The sequence below is a fragment of the Trachinotus anak genome, unplaced genomic scaffold (assembly GCF_046630095.1).
Source record: "Trachinotus anak isolate AG129_WGS33_773 ecotype Australia unplaced genomic scaffold, CSIRO_AGI_Tana_v1 ptg000002l, whole genome shotgun sequence".
Taxonomy (NCBI): Eukaryota; Metazoa; Chordata; class Actinopteri; order Carangiformes; family Carangidae; genus Trachinotus; species Trachinotus anak.
Genome location: NW_027273853.1, coordinates 15,297,905 through 15,317,133, shown reverse-complemented (window position 1 = coordinate 15,317,133; position 19,229 = coordinate 15,297,905). Strand labels below are relative to the sequence as shown.

The window sequence follows — 19,229 nt, the reverse complement described above, 5'->3', positions numbered from 1 at the left end:
TGTTTATCATGAGTTGTGTATGATGTACTCACACATAGCTTGTTTCATGTCATCCCCCAGTTTAGCTTGAATGAAGTGTTCACTGTATTTAGGCAGAACAAGAGCCAGGCTGCAGAGAAGGCAATTACAGTCAGAGTGATGATGATGATGATGGAAATTTGTGGCTGCAAGTCATTTGAGTCAATAATTTGTTTTGGAAAACTCAAACTCAGCTAAGTTCCGATTCAAAGGTCATTCAAAGCATTCAGTGTTTTCCAAAATGTTGTGTGCAGTGCTTTCATTGCATTTGATTAAAGGGAATTTCTATCTGTCAAAAGAAAAAAAGATACACAACTAATGTCAATGAGTGAAATGCAAAACATAATCTCTCACGGTAACTGAGTAGAGCCTGATGTTAGCAACAAGAGAGTGACCCCTGTTGGCTTAAGTAGTGTCCTCCATCAAGTGGAGCACTCTCAGTAGTTAGTGGCAGTGAATAGTCAGAAGTGACAGAGTGACAGTTTAATGAGCTACTAAAAAAATATTACAAAGTTGCTGAGATTGCTCGCTCACCTGTAATCTGTTCCATTGACTGGTGCCCAGGTGTAGGTCCTCACTCCTCTATCTATGTACCTCTGCCAGAGATAACACACACAAGAAGTGGCATTCATCACTTTGTAATGTCATTGGAACTCAGCTCAGTAGTTTAAAAATATTCTTGAAGGAAGTCTGGTACATAATCAGCAGCTCATTTGTGTTTTCTCTCAGGATTTCTGTTCCCTTTCTATTAGTGAATGGGTGTTTTGGACTATCCTCACTACAAGAGGAGCTTAATTACTACAAACAGCAGTGAACCATGTCTTCTTGTAGCAGGGAACATGACAAGTTTAAATTATATGTGAAGAAACATAAATGGCAAGTGGAAAGCAGAGCATTAAATGTAACAATTTAGGAGACAGATGTCAGATAATAAATATACCTTAATAAGTTGATGAATTGGCTACATGACTTTATTATATTGATATTACTGTAACATAAATGTCCTTTTCTCCTCCATACAATGGATATAATGTTGCATTTAACCTTTTTTATACATTCATGTCAGCCCCAGTTTGTGTATTTTATGACACAGGAGAACAACTGTTCAGCATTGCTGCAGAATATGCAGCTGTACAACAGAAGCATGACAGGAGACCTATACGAAAAGATCCCCTACATACTCTAGTGCAATATGTTGCATTAAAGTATCTTCTCTTACCTCATCCTGAGTTTTCACGAGAGTGTGAATGGTGCGTTCGCCTGTCTCACCGTCGATCATCATTCTCCTGATCTACAAGGAGAGACAAAGAAGCAGAGAGTGCACATGCAGCTCCTGTGACACTTGACCTGATTCACTGAATAATAACTGATTTGATTCTGTACCATAACCTCATACTAAGATGTTAGGGTCACTGACTAAATCACTGGCGAGGACTGATCATGATACTTGCAAGTATGTGATTCTTTTCTTGAATTTGTGCGTATGTGTCCATGTGTTTGCATACTCTACCTCCACTTTGATGTCATTCTCCAGCTCAGCATCAAGGAAGTCCAAGGTAACAGGTTCCTGGAATTTAGGATTCTGTGGAAAAGATCGTATTTCTGTCTAAGGTGTGACACAATTTAAAAATTCTTAACACAATTTAAATGACACACGAAAGAATCACTGAACAAAACTGAACTTTAGGCTTATCCTGAGTTAGGCTGAAATTAAAGTTTATTATGCAATAACCCACATTCAGTTCACTTTATCTAAAACCTGTTGAGTTGATACAGTAAAATACTATAAAAAGCAATGGAGCATTTTACAGTTGTTATTCAGAGATGGGGTCTTGCTATGGCAATCAGCCAGAGAGAGGAACATCCCTCTGCATCTCAGTACTTCCTTTGCATAGTATACTGGACTTCAATTATTTGTGCCACAGTGTTCTTTTGTATTCAGTTCAGGCAATGCCAATCATCTTCCTCAACACATGAATCTCATCAAATCCAGGGTAAGAAAAATAGAGGGCACCATATGGCAGCGTTTTGACAACATATCTGTGACACCAGACACAGCTGAATCGGATTTGATACAAAGTGACACTGGACCCTATTAATGTCCTCTCTTAAAAACCCTATACGTCTGAGTGGCTTTATGGTAGTATAAAATGGTAGCAGTAATCTAGTGCCTCTCTATAAAACAGCAGTACATGGAATCTGATACCATCTCTGTCCTCCACAGCATTCTCAAAATGTGGGGTGATGTGGTGAGAGCATACTAGTGCAGTGCAGTAGTAGTGTATCTTGTTTTTATGTTGAAATATGCAAGAAGTGGCTCCAAAAATAAACGGAAATGCATTTCAGTTACAAAGGAAGAGAGACAATGAGGAATAAAGTTTTGGTTCTTGTCACAGCAAAGCTTAATATTTGAAATAAACTACCACAAGATAAAGAGTGACTCACTACATGGGAAAAAAAAAGCAATAAAAATGAAACAATCAATTAAGTTGCGTGAGATGAGCTCCTTACATTTGGCGGTAAGTGAAATGAAATGGAGCAGCAAAGGAAGATGATGAAGATGATGCATCTCAACATGAAAATAAGAAAAGAAAGAGTAATAGATCAAGAGGGACAACACTGGGTGATACAGAATGAAACATCAAACATAAACAAGAAAGTACAGAATATGAAAAGGACGAAAAAAAAAGGACCAAAGTGAAAAAGATCAAATAAGAAATAAGGAGTCAGAATAGAAGAGCAACAAGATTAAAAAGGCAGAATAAGAGAGTTAGAGAGAGAATACTGTATGTAAGGAAGGGATTTGTTGAGGGGAGATAGAGAGAAAAGGAGGAGGAGAAACTGGAAGCAGCTCCCATGGCAGCTAAATATGAACCTGCCTGCCACAGCGTGAGGGACTCAAAACAAGATCCCCAGGCTCAGAGATCTGTATGATATCAAATTGTTGTGTTAAACTGAAAAAAATGTTTTGTATTATATTGTATTGCATTTTATTGTACAGAAATCAAACAATGGACTGCATCAGTATATTAGCATCAGTTTTCGACACATGTATTTAATATGCATATGTAATATGTAATATTTGAATCTCTAAACTACTTTGGAGACAACATGCCTTTGTTTATGCCTATAAAGGCATTTAAACTGAATTCAATTTGAAATGAATCAAACTGAAAAGGAGAGAAGAAAATGTTCAAAGGGCCCAAGGTCAGAATCAGCATTCACACACACATCTCCTATTTGGCTGATTCAATGAGACAGTGAGTGATTGATAGGCAGCCCCCCCAAGCCTTACACACACACACACACACACACACACACACAAAAACACACACACACACACACACACACACACACACACACACACACACACACACACACATACAGTACTGAGGGCAAGTGGAAGAATATTAATAATAATAGCAATCCTGTCTTGCTTGAATGCCTTTATGAATATATGTGTGTGTGTGTGTGTGTGTGTGTGTGTGTGTGTGTGTGTGTGTATGTGTGTGTGTGCGTGTCATAACACTAAAGTTGCTCTAAGCTGACATGACTTTGTATACTAATTTGAGAGGAAACCTAGGAGTCCATTATACTTTTGCACTGAGTTGGTATTGACCATTGGTGATTTGCTATTTTAATAATTTAATGCTGAAACCAATTAGTGTGAATACTATCATATACTATCATCAAACGTCTTGGTCCATTAAGAATGACATTTAGGAATGACCTGTATAGGTGACAATAGGTGACTGACACATCACCAGGATTTGTCACTTACTTTTTCTTCAGTGTCAACCCAGTCACAAAACATACTCACACCAACACATGCGCACAGTTACAAAACCCACACATTTGAAAAATTTTCCATGACCAAGGCAATCATTACAAGCAACAGAGGAAAGCACCATCACTTCAGAGTGGGGGAATTCAGAAGCAGGGTTGCAGATCTCATAATTCATAGCCTCTGCAAATAGTGATGTTACCTACTTGGCTTCTACTATATCTATTAAAATCCTACCTATGGGACAGCGGTAAACTCTACTTGGCTACCTTTAGGAACTGCTATATCAATCTACGGTACTGTGCTTCTTCTTTGTCTCACCTCATGAAAAGTGACAGCATATTTATTATTGAGCCTCAGCTTCCTGTTACGAATCCTTTTCTAGGAAAATTATAGACAGATTCATAGTGATGCATTTTAAAGTCTGCAAAATGTCATATTGTGGGAGTGGGAAATTGTCAAAGTCTACTATAACCACAATAATAAAAGTCCACCAAAGAAAAAAAAATACTGTACTGCATACAGTACACTGCCCCATTTCAAACTGTAACTCAAAAATCTTTAAAAGTATTCCTACACAGACAGACACATGCAGCTTTGACCGGAGTTCATTTTTCCAGTCTGGGTGAAAAGATGGAATAGACAAAACCAAGAGGAAAATCCCCTTCAATCAGGGAGAAAGAAAGGAAGAATGAATACACTCTTTTATTTGCATCTCTTACCACTAAAAGGGAAAACCAGAGGGACATAAACATGTTGACATTTATAAATTCCCTGCATATCCAGTGACCATAATCCACTTGACAACATCATCACCTTATCTCTCTCCTTGTTTACTATTTATAGACAAATTTTTCCACACTGTCTGCACAAGTAATGTTTCTTCCACAGACTTAGAGTTATAGTCATGTACTAAAACTTGATTGAATGTGCTTTGACAACGGCTGAATTACCCCACCAATAAAAGCTATAAAACAGAGAATTAAATAATTGGATCCATAGGTTTTTGTCTTGATGGATTAGACTGCGGAGAGCTGTGGATAGATACATGGGATATGAGTGTGTGTCTCTAGGGATCCAGTGTTTCAGATCCAGGGAGGTGCCACTGTGAACATCATGACCCCAAACACAGAACTCAGTCCTGGGCAGCACATGACAACTACACAGCCTGTCAGAGCCTGCATTGCCTTGGGCTGAAGCCGGTGAGTTGTGGTGGGATTCATTGAAAGCTGGAACCTCTTTTGGGGTCATGGCTAATTTCTACTGGGTTGCATCTTAAAACCTGCCAGTGGCTAGAGGTCCTACTGCATTCATATGAGGAGTTAGACTACCTGGGGCCTTTGGCAGGTCAACGCAGGGACATTTTTCCACTTGTGGTGGAATTTTTGGATATTTTCTCCATATTTCAAATGTGAGCCTTGTAAACACATTTAATAGTTTGATTAAAAATCAAAGATCTAAAGTGGTTAAATGTAAGCTGAAAGCACAGAGTGTATGCCCTGAAAAAAAAACACATTTCTAGTTTTAGCTTTAAGCAAGAAAATGCATACAGCATTAGTATGAGATATTTTATTGGTGGAGCAAATTCATTTATATTCTGGGGTATACTATTTTCACTTTAAAACACATTATCTGTACTATATGCCACAGTGCTTCTTTTTATCCTTCATTCATAAACATATATGCCAGTTCGCTGCCCTGTCTACATACATATTTTATGTCATATGGTAATGAGTGACCTTCTAGCCGGCATATGAGGACTGACGATATCAAGTCATACTCTAACTGCGGAATCAATTCTCTTTATGAAGATTGATGAGGTGACGGCACACGGAGAACGTTTGAAAAGAGCCTGCACCATCTGCTAGCCTGTGTATTATTCACTGAGTGCAAGCAGTTATTGTGTAACCATGTGGAATTGTCAGCATATAATATAATGTTTCAAGACATAGACCTGCTGAGTTACACAAAGTGATGCATAGGGCCAGCTGCCATACCTTTGGCTGGAGATTGGGGTGCAGCAGGACATATCCATTGGGATCAATAGCAAAGTAGTATCCATTTGGACCAATCTGATACAAAAGATGAACAGAGGAGAGGGGGATTTAGATGTCCAGAAAACCACAAGGTGCTGGTGTTAGTTCTGTACGATATGATGGCAAGACAATGGGACATGTCTGTTAAAAAGTGTGTAAAAGAGGGACCTCACTGTTCCTAAAAAAAAAAAAGAGTGTAACATGCAACAAATGGGCTGTAATTAATGATATGGACACTTTTATGTGAGGGTGATTTAACACAGACATTAGACAAAGAACAACACATCTAATGGAATCACATCACTCACTAATTTCCCTGGAGAGAAAAGTCTGAGCAAGTTCTTCTCAAGTGAGGAAGTCACAAGACTTAAGTTTGACTTTGTGTGCGCATGTGATCACATATGGGTGTTAAACTCACTGTGAAGAGTGGTGTGAGCTTCTTGATGTCATCCAGAGACACATCAATCCCCATTACGCCAAGAATCAACTGATTCTGGTGCTGAAAGAAAACGAGGGAGAAAGAATGATGCAAATGTAATTATCAAGTCGTGCTGCAGGTTCCACCCACAATTCAAGCATTTGTTGTCTGCACCTCGCCGTTCCTGTCATCTTTGGCCTTGGTTTTATTGAAGACGGGGAGTGTTCCAGTGATGACCAGACCCAGTTCCTAATGGAGACACATACTTCAGCTCAGGAAACTTTTCGTCAAAGCACGAGCTAAACTTCTGCATCATTTAACTGTGAATTATATGACACAATAAGTGATGCCATACCAGAGCATCAAGGTACACATTAGTCCACTGGACTTGTTTGGCCTGCTTGTCTGCCAGAACCATGGGTCTCCCCAGAACATCCAGGTACTCCTAAATTAGACAAACAACACCATTCCCCAGATTAATGTTTCAGTGCAGACAGAATGCATATCTTTAATGTTTGATAAATGTAGAAATGAATAAATCATCTTCTTAAATCACCTGCGTGTTTATTCTTATAGCTCCAATAGATGGAATCTCATAGAAGTAACCTGGACAAGTGAACAGACACAAAGCTTTGAGAAGGCAACAGATACAAACTGACAACAATACTCAGTGCTGATGTGTATTAGGAGCTGCACTGTACCTTTGTTGGAGCAGGCCATCCACTGAATGGGTCCTTTATCATAGTTGTGTTGTCCTACTGAGAAGGTGAAAATCCTCACCTGGAGCGGAAGATTAAATTCAACAATATTTATCATGACATAACCCTTTTACAATGTTAAAAAAAATACTCTGGTAGGTTAACTGACATATTTTCCTCATCATTTGTGTTAATTTAATATTCATTTCAGCTAATTGATGATTGTCTTGTCCCCAACATGATGTCATTAGATACACTGATGTCTAATATAATGTTGAACAAGTGATTAATTTAAATGTATTTGATTATTTTAACACATTATGATTCATCACACACTTCTGATTAATTACAATTAACAAACAGTCACAATTAAAATATGTGATACATTTAAATTTGAAAAACTTATATTAATATTTTTGCTGAAGTGTGCGCAGAACCTGCTCATATTTTCTAGCTTGTGCATGTGCACAGTATGTGTGTGTGTGTGTGTGTGTGTGTGTGTGTGAGAACAGGTCTTTGTTTCACATGATATGCAGAAAACCTCATCTGCCTCCTGCATAAACTTTTGGGTACAGAGGATACGCACACGGAAGTTTCAACCCAAAGGGAGTTCAAAAAAGCTGAGTCCAATAAAAACTAAAACAGGAGTACATCCACATAGATAAAAGCAAACAATTCACACTGCGCTATTATACGCCTTTGTGTGTGTGTATGTGTGTGTGTGTGTGTGTGTGTGTGTGTGTGTGTGTGTGTGTGTGTGTGTGTGTGTGTGTGTGTGTGTGTGCGTGTGTGTGATCTACATACCTTTTTGTCAGCATTGTATTTCTCTAGTATGGCCTGAGCTCTTTCCTCTCCTCCATCAGTGAACAGCATGATGATCTTGTTGCAGTTTGCTCTGCTAACATTTGTCTAGTCAAAGGAAATACATAATGATTTTACTATTAGTGTTTTATGTTATTTATTTTTGCCCATGCGTGGCCTGAGGAGCACACGTTCAGTCAGTCTGCCCTTTTGGTCAATCTAATAATTTGAAAGATATCTGTTATAACCTTGAACTCTGGTTTACTTGCTGTTTTGATTGATTTAGCTTGTCTCACCATCATCACATCAAAACTAGAGTGTGTAATCCCCGGTGGACGAATCCTAGTTATTTTGGCGACCTCCACAACTTCCCTTTTATTCTGTCACCAGCTTAAAATGAAAACATTGCTCATAATTTAATGGGCAGACTGCCATGAAACATCTTAAACACATTCAAGCTCCCAAGAGATAAAACCTGCCTTTCATCTTGTGTTGCTCTTGTTTGTTCAGTCCAACACAAACAATGTTTTGAACAGTGCAGCCTCATGAAACCATTTGCAATACTTCAGATTTAGACAGTTCTTACCAAACCATATAACTATGCAACATATCTAACCTTCTCTATCACTAATAGTCAGTGAAAGAGCAGGTTTACAGTTGATCAGACTTGCATCTAAAAGCTGTACTGCTATATAACCTCACTCAATGATAATTTTTTGCCATTTCATGGTGTCACAGTCTAATACTTTTGTCACTGTCTGGACAGTTGAGTTGCAGTAATATTTTCAACCAGCAGATGGAAGTGAAAGACAATACTCTACTGCTGCTGAAAATGTGAAGGCACCACAAGTCACATTCATTTAAAACTTGTTTTCAGCCTCTGGTGCTCTCACTTACACAAAATAAAGCATTGTTTCATTTTAAAAAAGAAAAATAGGAAATTAGAAAATCTCACCGCAGAGAGCTGCTCAAAAGCAAACTCAAAGCCTTTTGTGTAGTTTGTAATCCCTTTAGCTGTGATGTTCTGTACAGCGTCCTTCAGCACCTTCTTGTTCCTCACGTTGGCTTGAACCAGATGATCGAAACACGCTGTCTTCTTCACCCTGGTGTTAAACTGGGAAGCAGGGGCGAGGAGGTATAACCTACAAATTATTCATACAACTACAAAATGTATGCAGACGCAACAAATGACATAAATGCGGCTCACAAACGCATGCACACATACACAAACTCTCCCACCTGGCCTTGGCTGTTATCAGGCAGTGGTAAACAGACACATTCATCAAACCCCACTAATTGCTTCACATCCTTGGAGCTCAACGATTTGGTACCCATGGAAACAAGATTCTGCTATATAAGAACGAGGTTAGGCAGCAACACCATCTTTTTTTAAAGGTGAGACCTCCTCATTTTCACCCCACAGCACGCATATGCACACACACACACACACACATGCCCGTGCCTGGCTCCTTATAAACTGAGTTGTGCTACAAGTCAAACTGATGGTCCGTATTTCCCTTTGTTAAATATCTGAGCTGGAAATGTTAATTTGTGGTGGAATGAACACAAAGGGCATTTTCAAAGAGCTCAAAATGACAAATGACAAAATGAATTATTTAATAGACAACAATATGTATAACAAGAGTGCATGAAGGACACAGGACAGCAGAGTAGTAAACCAACACATCCATTGTGTTGCAGAACTCTTCTAAAACAATACTGCACCTCATCGATCTCAACTAATCAATGTGCCTCTGTGAGATGGCCAGTATAGGGAGGCTGAAAACACTGATTATATTTATCTTTGACAGTAACAGACATAAACCATCTTTTCTGCACTGAAAGGCAATGTCACGACGGCTGTGGTTTAACAAAAAGACTGAATCAAGGTGACAGCACATGAACACACACACACAAACATAACGGAAATTCACATAATTGCCCACGTAGACCACACGGGGTATCTTTTATCACATTATCTATTAAAAGGAGAAGTGAGGAAGGTGAGACAGGAATGTGGGAGGGTGACGAGCAGAAAGTGAGAGGAAGAGGACAGAAAAGGAGAAGGGTGGGGTGGGGGATGTGAATGCAGGATTTAAAAACAAAACAGGAAAGTGAGAAGGTGTATCTCATATAGAAAATAATGAGCTCACGTGCCACATGTGACAATTCAATTATATACTGATTAGAAAGACGTTGCACTATTTTTGTAGATAAGCCCATTATGTCAAAAAAATGAAGAAACCTTACTGAGAAAACACATTATTGCTTTGTAAGATATTGGTATTGGCCTTGCACACATTGTGAATACAATCTACTACAAATTCCACTGTTCCCTCGTGATCCTATTACAATAGCTCTTGTATCTGTGTGTGTGTGTGTGTGTGTGTGTGTGATGGTCCAGGCCTTGGGAATGGATTAGTGAAGACACCAGAGAGAAGGCTAATCTTCAAGCCCCTAATCCCACTGGACTTTCTGCTACTCTGGTTTGGTACTCTGGCTTGCCAACTGGACTGACGCTGGCTAAAAGCACTGACACCGGCTAACACGGCTGAACAGGCTGGATCAAAGTGACGGCAGCTCGGTGAGGCGGGAGGATGAGGGAAGGCGAGAGCACAAATGAGAAAAAAAAAAAAAAGAGGATGAAGAAGGAGAGGGAAAGAATGAGCAGAGAGGAACAGTCATCAGCATTCTCCTGACCTACCGCAGCTGTTGAGGAAGTTTGTGAGCATCTTCCATGACCAAATGCCAACTTAGTCCCTGGGCTACTGTTAATGAGGAGGGATTTATGGGTAATATCAGAGATTAATGATTTAGTGTCAGGTTACAACACCCTCAGGACCAGACATAGGGCGCTGTGTATCTGTGTGTGTGTGTGTGTGTGTGTGTGAGTAAGTGAGTCAATGACAGAAGGAAAGGGAGAGAGAGTGACAGAGAAAAAGAATAATGAGTTTTGGTGGAGGAGGAGCAAATTGACCTCCACTGATTTATAGTTTGCTGACTGATCTATAGAGTAGCAGGATGAAGGTAATTAAGGGATCATTCCTGTTCATCTGAAAATGTGGCAATATTGCTACAAAAATGATCATGTGATCATACAGGTTGTAACCAAACCACCAGGTTAACCAAACCTATTTTGAAAGGAAAACAAAAAAAGTGAACATTAAAATTATGACCCAGACTGTCTATTATAAACATGCATCACAGTTTACAGACCTTGCTGATCAATTTTGATCTTCTGTACTTGCCATAGTGGTGCACACACATAGATTTCCCATGTGCGCTCACTTCCACAGAAAGGACTCTGGATAACCTGGCTAAACTGTTGGCCTATTTAAACCCTGCCTTATAGTCTAACTGCTTATGTTTCCTATGCCCCAGAGAAATCGCTAGTGAGAGAAATCACTAGTGATTTCTCTGTGTTCCCAGACCTCAGAAATTACTTTGGTTAGGTCAATGTTATTGCAGCCAATAGAAATGCTGGCAAAACCTACAAATTTAAGACCCAAACACACACCACGAATGCATTACAGCTACTGTTTTAGAGAACAGTAGGAAAACAATTCAAACAAACCAGAAAGTTCCAAGTCAAAACTGAGTCGCACTTCACTCTTTGAACTTATCTTTCTCATTTTGTCTCACTTTCTTAAGCACACACACGTAGACACACACACACACTGAGCTCCCCGACAGATTCCGATAATTGCACGTCTTTGCTGAATCACAAGTCCACCATGAAACAGAATACATTGTGTCCAAGACAAAGGGTCCCATGGGGAGAGGAAACAGCTTGTGAATGGCTGTCTTTGTGCAAGGAGAATGAAGACAGCTCCAGTCTCTATAAAGACCCATCTCAATAAACACCTCCACAGACAGCCATCTACGCATCACACAGCCCCCTGATTGGCTCTTTCCGGGTGTAATCGCAAGCGTGGAAGGCCTAGAATAGATGGTCAGAGAATAAAAAGGTGGAGGGGGAGAGCGATGGGAGTGATTGGTGGGTGAGAAAAGTAAAAATGAAGGGAAAGAAAGTGGGCGCAGTGAAAAGAGGAAAGTTGCAGCTTTGTGTATAGAGGTGGAGAGGCATACAGTGTACAGGGAGATCATTCATTGACACTAAGAGATGAATGGAGGTATATGGTGAAATGCTGAGAGGAATTGCATGGCTCAGTGATGAAAGGAAAAAGTGATGGCGATATCAAGAGCATGATGGATGAGTCACTCCAGTCAGAGGTGCAGCTTTAATTCATTTCGGAGCAGTGGGAATGTACACACACGCGCCCGCACACACACACACACACACACACACACACACACACACACACACACACACACATACACACACAGGTAAAAAGGTGAGGTGGGGGCATGTAGTGTTTTAATCCTGTGCACCAAATAGAGCAGTGGGTATTTCATTAAAGGTCTGTTTCAGGGTGGCCAGACCAGAGAGAAATCCATATTTCATTACTTGTCATCCATCTCTCCATGTCTCTTGTGTGTGTGGGTGTGTACGTGTGTGTGTGTGTGTGTGTGTGAGCATGTGTGCAATGTCTTTGTGTGTATACTTTCATTTAAATGTATCTGAAACTACGTGAATGGGCATGTAAGATGCACAAGCCCATTCATGCGCACATTCTGAATCTGTCTGTCACTCTGTCCCTTTTCTCAGCGTGCATCATGCCCCCCGCCGCTTCACACAAACAGACCACCCAGTGCTCAGAAAGCAGAAGATCTGATAATACTCACGTAAACTACATTGACGTAGTCGTCATCAGACAGAGTCTCTAGCATCTCACTGACGGAGGTCCTGATCAGTTTGAGAGTCAAGCCAGACACACTCCCGCTCCTGCAAGAAAAATAAATAAATAAATAAATACCTGACAGCTTCTCACTGCAATCTGTCTCCTCAGTTCTTGTCCTGTGAGATTTTACTCAATGTAATTAGAAATGCCTCTGCCTTGGGAAATTATGTGGCAAATGGCATGCATTATAATCCAGGGAAGTCATGACTGATGTGGGAAGGTTATGGATCAATGAGGTTATAATGTAACTCACGCGTCTACGAGGATTAGCATATCTTTGGGCGAGGCAGCTCCTTGGATGTACCTAGATGGACGTGAATGAATGAAAAGACAAGCTGGACTGAGACACACACTCAACAACACAGCACAACAGCATTTAATATAATATGTTGAAGGCCAGTGATTTACATGTTGACGTAACACAATATTACTAACACACTTCGAGTCATGTTGAGTCGCCTTGATATAACAATATTAATAAGAGTACTTTTCCAACATGCGTATTGTCACAATGCAATTCTACAGAAAGTGGTGCCTCATGTTTAGTACACTTATTATAACTAAATAATTGCATTCTGGCTAAAAGCTCAATAAATATTCTTGCTTCTTGCATCTGTATTTGTGCCAGTTTTCTTACCATGGCCTCCTGCGGACGTCATACAGGTCAATTTTACTGGGAGTCTTACGAGCATCCATCCAGGGTGAAGCTTTAGAAACAGATTGAATGTCCGTCGATTATAATGTCTTAAGAATTAAAGGGAATAAAACATAAATTCCTACTTTGGCTTGATTTCTGACACATCATTGATCTGCAAATATCTGGCAATATGCAGCATCATATTCAGCTCAACAGTGAGGAGTTACTGTCAGCCATTATGTTGATAAGAAAGGCCACATTTTGGGAGTATTTAAAAAAAAAAAAAAAGCTTACATATCTTCCATAATGACAGTTGACTTGTGGGATAGAATCCTACATTTCTTACACCATCTATGTCATAACACATTTCATACTTGCTAAAATTATTCATGAGGAGGTAAACAGCAGGGAAATAAGATAAAAAAATCCATCTGAGATGCAAAGCACAGAGCACTGGATTCACTTGCTTTGACAATGATCAGTTGGTTTCTATCAGTATGCTGTCAGTGAGGGGCACCATGAAAACAAACCAGTGTGAGAGAGTGTGACTGCCTATCATGCATGCTAATAGGTAAAAAAAAAAACAGATAGGAATAAATTCAGAGGCAATGAAAATTCCTGAATATTAGACATAAACTTTTCCCATAAAGCTATAGAGTCAATGATGACTGCAATCTCATGAATAGAAATAGCTTGGCAGAGAAAACAATCCCGACAGAGAGCAGCACTATACTAATGCAGTTAAAGTTAGTATGACACCATGGCACCATGTATAAAATCTGAGTGAGTTGAGCAATGGAGATTATTTATTGAGTTTATTTGCCCACTGATGTGCAAACAAAGCAAACTCCTGAATATATTCCCTCATTATGATTAAAAGCTATATGCTGTATCTTAGGTCAACAAATAATAATCAGCTGATGGGCGAAGCTGCAATTTGACAAGGAAGAACACACCAAGCTTGAGATAGAAGTCAGGAAGTCACATTTAAATTTATATATATATATATATATATATATATATATATATATATATATTTTATTTTTTATTTTTTTACCTGGGTAGTAGCGAGCCAGGCCTGTAGCGCTACCAAACACCTGCCAGAGAAGAGTCGGGTCATCCTCTCTGTTCTTTCTAAACACGTCCTCCAGTGCCTCCGTCCAATTGAGCTCATTCAGCACAATGGTGGCTGGAGATCCACATGGACACAAACATACACAAACATATTTGTGAAAAGACATAATACCAGAGAAACACACCTATCTGGGACACACTGGTACATGTCAGTGTGTGTATCCTCAAATAATTAAAGGACAAAGCAGTGCAGGTAAAGCATGGCATTGTAGCCTGTCAAAGACATGTGGACTTCCTAGATTAACACATTCATTAAGATTCACACGCAGGCCCACTCAGTGTCAGCCCACTCGCCCACGGGATACATGAGCAAATATTAGGCCAGCGCACCCAGCCAGTGCTGATATTTAGCAACAATTACTGAGGAATGGCATTCTGGCAAGGTTTGTACTGACAAAACTCAAACTGTGTTTAATATTACCTGAAACACACGATAACCTGTGTGCTTGTGTGTGTGTGTGTTTGTATGTGTGCATGTGTGTGATTGATAGTGTGTGTTGTGAGAGGCAACAGGCATTATGGATGTAATGACACAGCACCCAGACAGCTCAGAGCCACATAACACTCACAATGATGGATGGAGACACAGGACACGCTGCCCCAACTCTATCTTTGCTCTGTCTGTTTCCCTGCTGCTCTTCTTTTCCCCCTACTATCACCTCTTCCTTTCTCTTTCTTTTTACTATGTACTGTATAGGTATGTGGTTTTAAGTGTAAGTGTGCATATGTGTGAGATAGATTGGTATCCTGCATTAAGTGTGACGTGGCTCATTGATGTGCAAAGCAAACACTGTTCATTTGCATGCATGCCTCTAGAGGGGAGAGTTAATGAAGCCTCGGTTGCCAGGAGTGCATGTTTTTTTATTACAGAAAGGGAGGGAGAAAGAGAGAACATGCAGTGTGTGTGCACACTAATGTGTTTTCCTCATTAAGTGTAGAGTTTTAAAGGGAGAGGGAGAGAAAATAACACCACAAGCCTTGTTAAGTAATGAGAAAATTACAAACTGTACGTGTGGCTTTTAAGCGAAGACTGATGAAGACAGACAGGTAGATAGCTACTTACACACAGGCCCAATAATAGATATTCAGCCATAGCTACATAGACACAGAAGAAACACACAAAGGTACAAAATGCAGTGCTAAACAAGCATGCCAACACTGAACCCAGTAGTAATATATTGTGTTTTTTTCTTTAATATTTCCAGTGGTTCTGAGCGCTCCTGAGTTAGTCATAATATTTAATAAGCTAAACTCCACTGCTGCTTCATAAGGGATACTGTATCTTCCAGTAGCACATATTGCCACTGACACTAATGAATTCCCTGGCTGCACTCGGCACGGCTTTGATGCCACACTGAATCTACACCCAGTGATGACTTCATCTCATTGGGACATCATAGGTGCAGTATAATTCACTCACAAATGCAACATGGATCTTCTTGAATAATAAATATTACATTATTTGCACTGCTTTAAATAAGGAGTTAGTAGTTCATCTCTGATACACTGAAAGAGTCATCATATTACTTTTTGAGAAAGAAACACTCACTCTGATCTAGTGATTCATCCAGAAGTGACAGTGAGTTCAACTAGTTACTAGATCCTCAAAATTTCAACCACATCAAATACCCTTATTCACCTTCTTGCCAAGAGTTACATGAGGGGATCTATACCACTCTCACACCTTTACATCTGTACTGTGTAGCGAGAGCCAGCAGCTTGTTTGCTTAGCTTAGCATTGAAACAGAAAATGGGAATCATTTAACCTGGGCCTGTCCAAAGGTAATGGTGTCTGAGTGCTAGCACCTCTTAAGTTCAGAGTGAACATGTTATAGCTGGTTTGTTTAATCCATTTAAAAAAGCAACAGAAGCGTGAGATGACTGTGATAAGAAGGTCACGATAGGAAACCAGAGAGGAGTGGAGCCTGGGCAGGGTGATGTCACTGTGACAAAACACACACAGCACAGGCTGGTGTGTACAGTATACTGGGCAATAGCCTGGACGTTTGCCTTATATTACATTTTAACAATAAAAAATATTTGGTAAATATCATATTGTCTCAGCCTGAATAATATATAGCAAAAGTACATATTAAAAACTGCATTCTTCCCATATTAAAAACAAGACATAAAATTAATTTTAGATTTCATATGTTTTGTCTCTGTCTGTCTCTCTTTCTGCCACTTTGGGGGTTGCTGTCTTGTTTTGTCGGCCGTTTTGTTCTGTTCATCTGGAAGAGAAAAACTGCTGCTTGCAGGGTATCCTGAAGGTGAGAAATATATCATATCTACTCTTCAAAATTCTTTTTTTAACTGTATCTAGCCCTGGGGTGACATATATATTGTATACATACATTTTTGGCACCTATAACCAAATGCAACATCACTGAATTGAAACATTTTCTTGTGTGTCTGTCACACAGTGTATCTCTCCCTCTCTCCGTCTCATATAGTCTGTCCTTCACTAGACCAACAGATGTGGCTTTCGTGGTGATCTTCTTGTCATCTGAACTTCTGTCTCCTATTCGATGCTCGTCTCACACACGTGATGTGCTGCTGCCTATAGAAGGCGATTTCATAAACTTGCCTTCCACTTTACTCAGAAAATCCAATTTTCTCCAGCTGAGCAAAGGCTATTCCTGGAACATTTATAGGGTGGAGATCAAATTGAAGAGTTGAAACCTCAATAACGTATGAATCGTCTGTCTCTTTTTTTCTCCAGGAATACAAATTACATTCTCCTGTATGTGTGTCCATATCTGACACAATGTATGAGTGCATGCACACTCAAAGACACAGGCATTTTCTGTTCATGTGGGAAGCACATTAATTTTTCATCAGCACTATATGCCCGATCTTACTCTAACTCTAGCCAGGGGTCTCCAACACCACCAGTAGCTTGCGTCCTGTCTTAGAGTAGATCACTCAGAGGTTCGGAGAACACAGTATGTGCAAACCATGGATGTATAGTACAAACATTAAAAAACATAACTTCACTCAGTAAATATGTTCCAGAAACCATCACATCAAATACACAGATGTCCCACAGCACCCTGACACCAAACAATTATTTGTTAAACAGTTATCAAATACGTTACACTGCTGTCAAGTGTGCTTATGTCAGGTATACGGTAGTTGATATGCAGTGTTACAAACTCTTTTGAATAATGTTATATTAAAAGTTAAAAGTTACTTATATGTACAGTTATAAACTAAACAGTAAATATGTTGCCATGGATTAAGTGAGTTATGTTGTGGGCGACAACATAAGCCCTGTGTTTTTTGTTTGTTTTTTTTTATTCTATGGCTTTTTACAGTTTGGAGAACCAAGCATGCTGAATTAACTATTATAAGCTCTTGTTTGCTATGTACCATTGGATGCACTGACAACTATCACTGGATTACTTTGATACTGAAGAAAACTGCAACATTAGGATTACCAGGCAAGTTCTGCAGTTATAACAGCTTCTTTTTTCTCTGATCTCTAAGCAGATTTATGGACGTTCATTTGCAAAGGACATCAGACATCAATTGCATTCTTGGGAAGTCTAAGTCACACTGAATCTAAAAATATGTGTATCGTGTCTGTGTGTTCAGGTTTGACTAAAGTATGTCTCCAATTTTTGACACTTATGTGAGTTTAAGGTGTTTTTGGTACAAAATGTGAGACTGGATATGGAAATTTGATAACCGGTTACAGAAAGAAATTAGCTTATGCGGCTGGTTTTGTTTGGAGATCAGTTTCAGTGTTTTGATAAAATATGTGAATAAATATAACTAGTAGTATAAGACATGAGTGGCTCTCAGTCACCGTCATTTTGTCAAAGTAGGTCTCAGAGGGGTTGAAGAGGTTGAAGATTCGTGCTGTAGCGCCAGCTAATTCCAACTTAAATCATAAACCTCGTCTCAAACTCAAAACAAACTTGTGGGGACTGGATTTTCAGTCCCTGTTATGGAGACTGTTCCTCACAACATGAGTATATTACCAGCTTTGTGTTTTCTCTCTCTCTCTCTCTCTCTCTCTCTCACTCACTCACTCACACACACACACACACACACACACACACACACACACACACACACACACACACACACACACACACACACTTAAACTTTCTTTCAACTCACTCACATCAGACTTCAACCCTGGATATGTCCCAGCAGCTCAGTACATCTATGCATACTCATTACAGACTACCAATAAACAGCATCCTTGAGAGAAAGGGAGTCTGAGGAGTCATGGCATCCAGCCCAGAATATGGCCAAAGAGGTGTCTCAGGGAAAAAATGACAAAGTCACAACGAGTTCAAAAGCATGCTAATAAACCAGGCTTGCACTTTTACAGATAACAACAGTGTGTGTCCACCCCCAGTCCTCATTTCTGCCACTGTGTTTGGGGTCAGAGGAAAGGTGAAGTGCATAACCTTGGGGCCAGACGGTTCCCCAGCAGGCTGAGGGCCATGCTGAGGACGTCACTCCATTCAGCTGTCCCTCCAAGTCACTGCTGACGCACCACATCCTACTGCACACTAATTACTGGACATCTAAACACATACACACACACACACACACAGACACAGACACAGATATCCAGTATCACACAGACACAGATCATAAATACACAAGCCCAAACTAAGCAGCAACGGGCAGCCTGGTGGTTACAGAAACTATCCTGTAATTGGTCTGGTGTTCAAACTAATCTTGTCCTGGTGAAGTATCCATAAGCAAGGCACTGAACACTTTATTTCTCTCTCCTGTCCCACTATGATAAATGAATCACCCTTAAAATGTAAAAAATAGAAGAAAAGAAAGCCATTCAAATATAATATATAATTCAGGCCACAGTTAAGATATTCAACAGACCATCCTTAAGTCATTTACACTCAACTTGAGCTTTGCTA

The 19,229-nt window shown here is 39.8% G+C and overlaps 1 protein-coding gene across 3 annotated transcripts in view; it reads right to left on the bottom strand.

Annotated features, from left to right (window-relative positions):
- The window catches only part of LOC139634469 (voltage-dependent calcium channel subunit alpha-2/delta-1), a 56,601-nt gene that overhangs the window by 14,911 nt on the left and 22,461 nt on the right, over nt 1–19,229 (bottom strand). For 2 of the 3 annotated variants that reach the window (XM_071500936.1, XM_071500937.1), the window contains exons 7-22: nt 14,252–14,383; nt 13,195–13,264; nt 12,811–12,861; nt 12,502–12,601; nt 8,711–8,869; nt 7,759–7,863; nt 6,958–7,036; nt 6,813–6,862; nt 6,612–6,701; nt 6,431–6,505; nt 6,257–6,337; nt 5,800–5,874; nt 1,529–1,600; nt 1,238–1,309; nt 553–614; nt 33–109 (exon numbers count right to left, since the gene is read on the bottom strand). In XM_071500936.1, the coding sequence (XP_071357037.1) occupies nt 33–109; nt 553–614; nt 1,238–1,309; nt 1,529–1,600; nt 5,800–5,874; nt 6,257–6,337; nt 6,431–6,505; nt 6,612–6,701; nt 6,813–6,862; nt 6,958–7,036; nt 7,759–7,863; nt 8,711–8,869; nt 12,502–12,601; nt 12,811–12,861; nt 13,195–13,264; nt 14,252–14,383 (1,350 nt within the window). Of the gene's footprint in view, nt 1–32; nt 110–552; nt 615–1,237; nt 1,310–1,528; nt 1,601–4,123; nt 4,184–5,799; nt 5,875–6,256; nt 6,338–6,430; nt 6,506–6,611; nt 6,702–6,812; nt 6,863–6,957; nt 7,037–7,758; nt 7,864–8,710; nt 8,870–12,501; nt 12,602–12,810; nt 12,862–13,194; nt 13,265–14,251; nt 14,384–19,229 lie in introns of all 3 variants that reach the window. The other variant, XM_071500935.1, reaches the window with a different exon arrangement.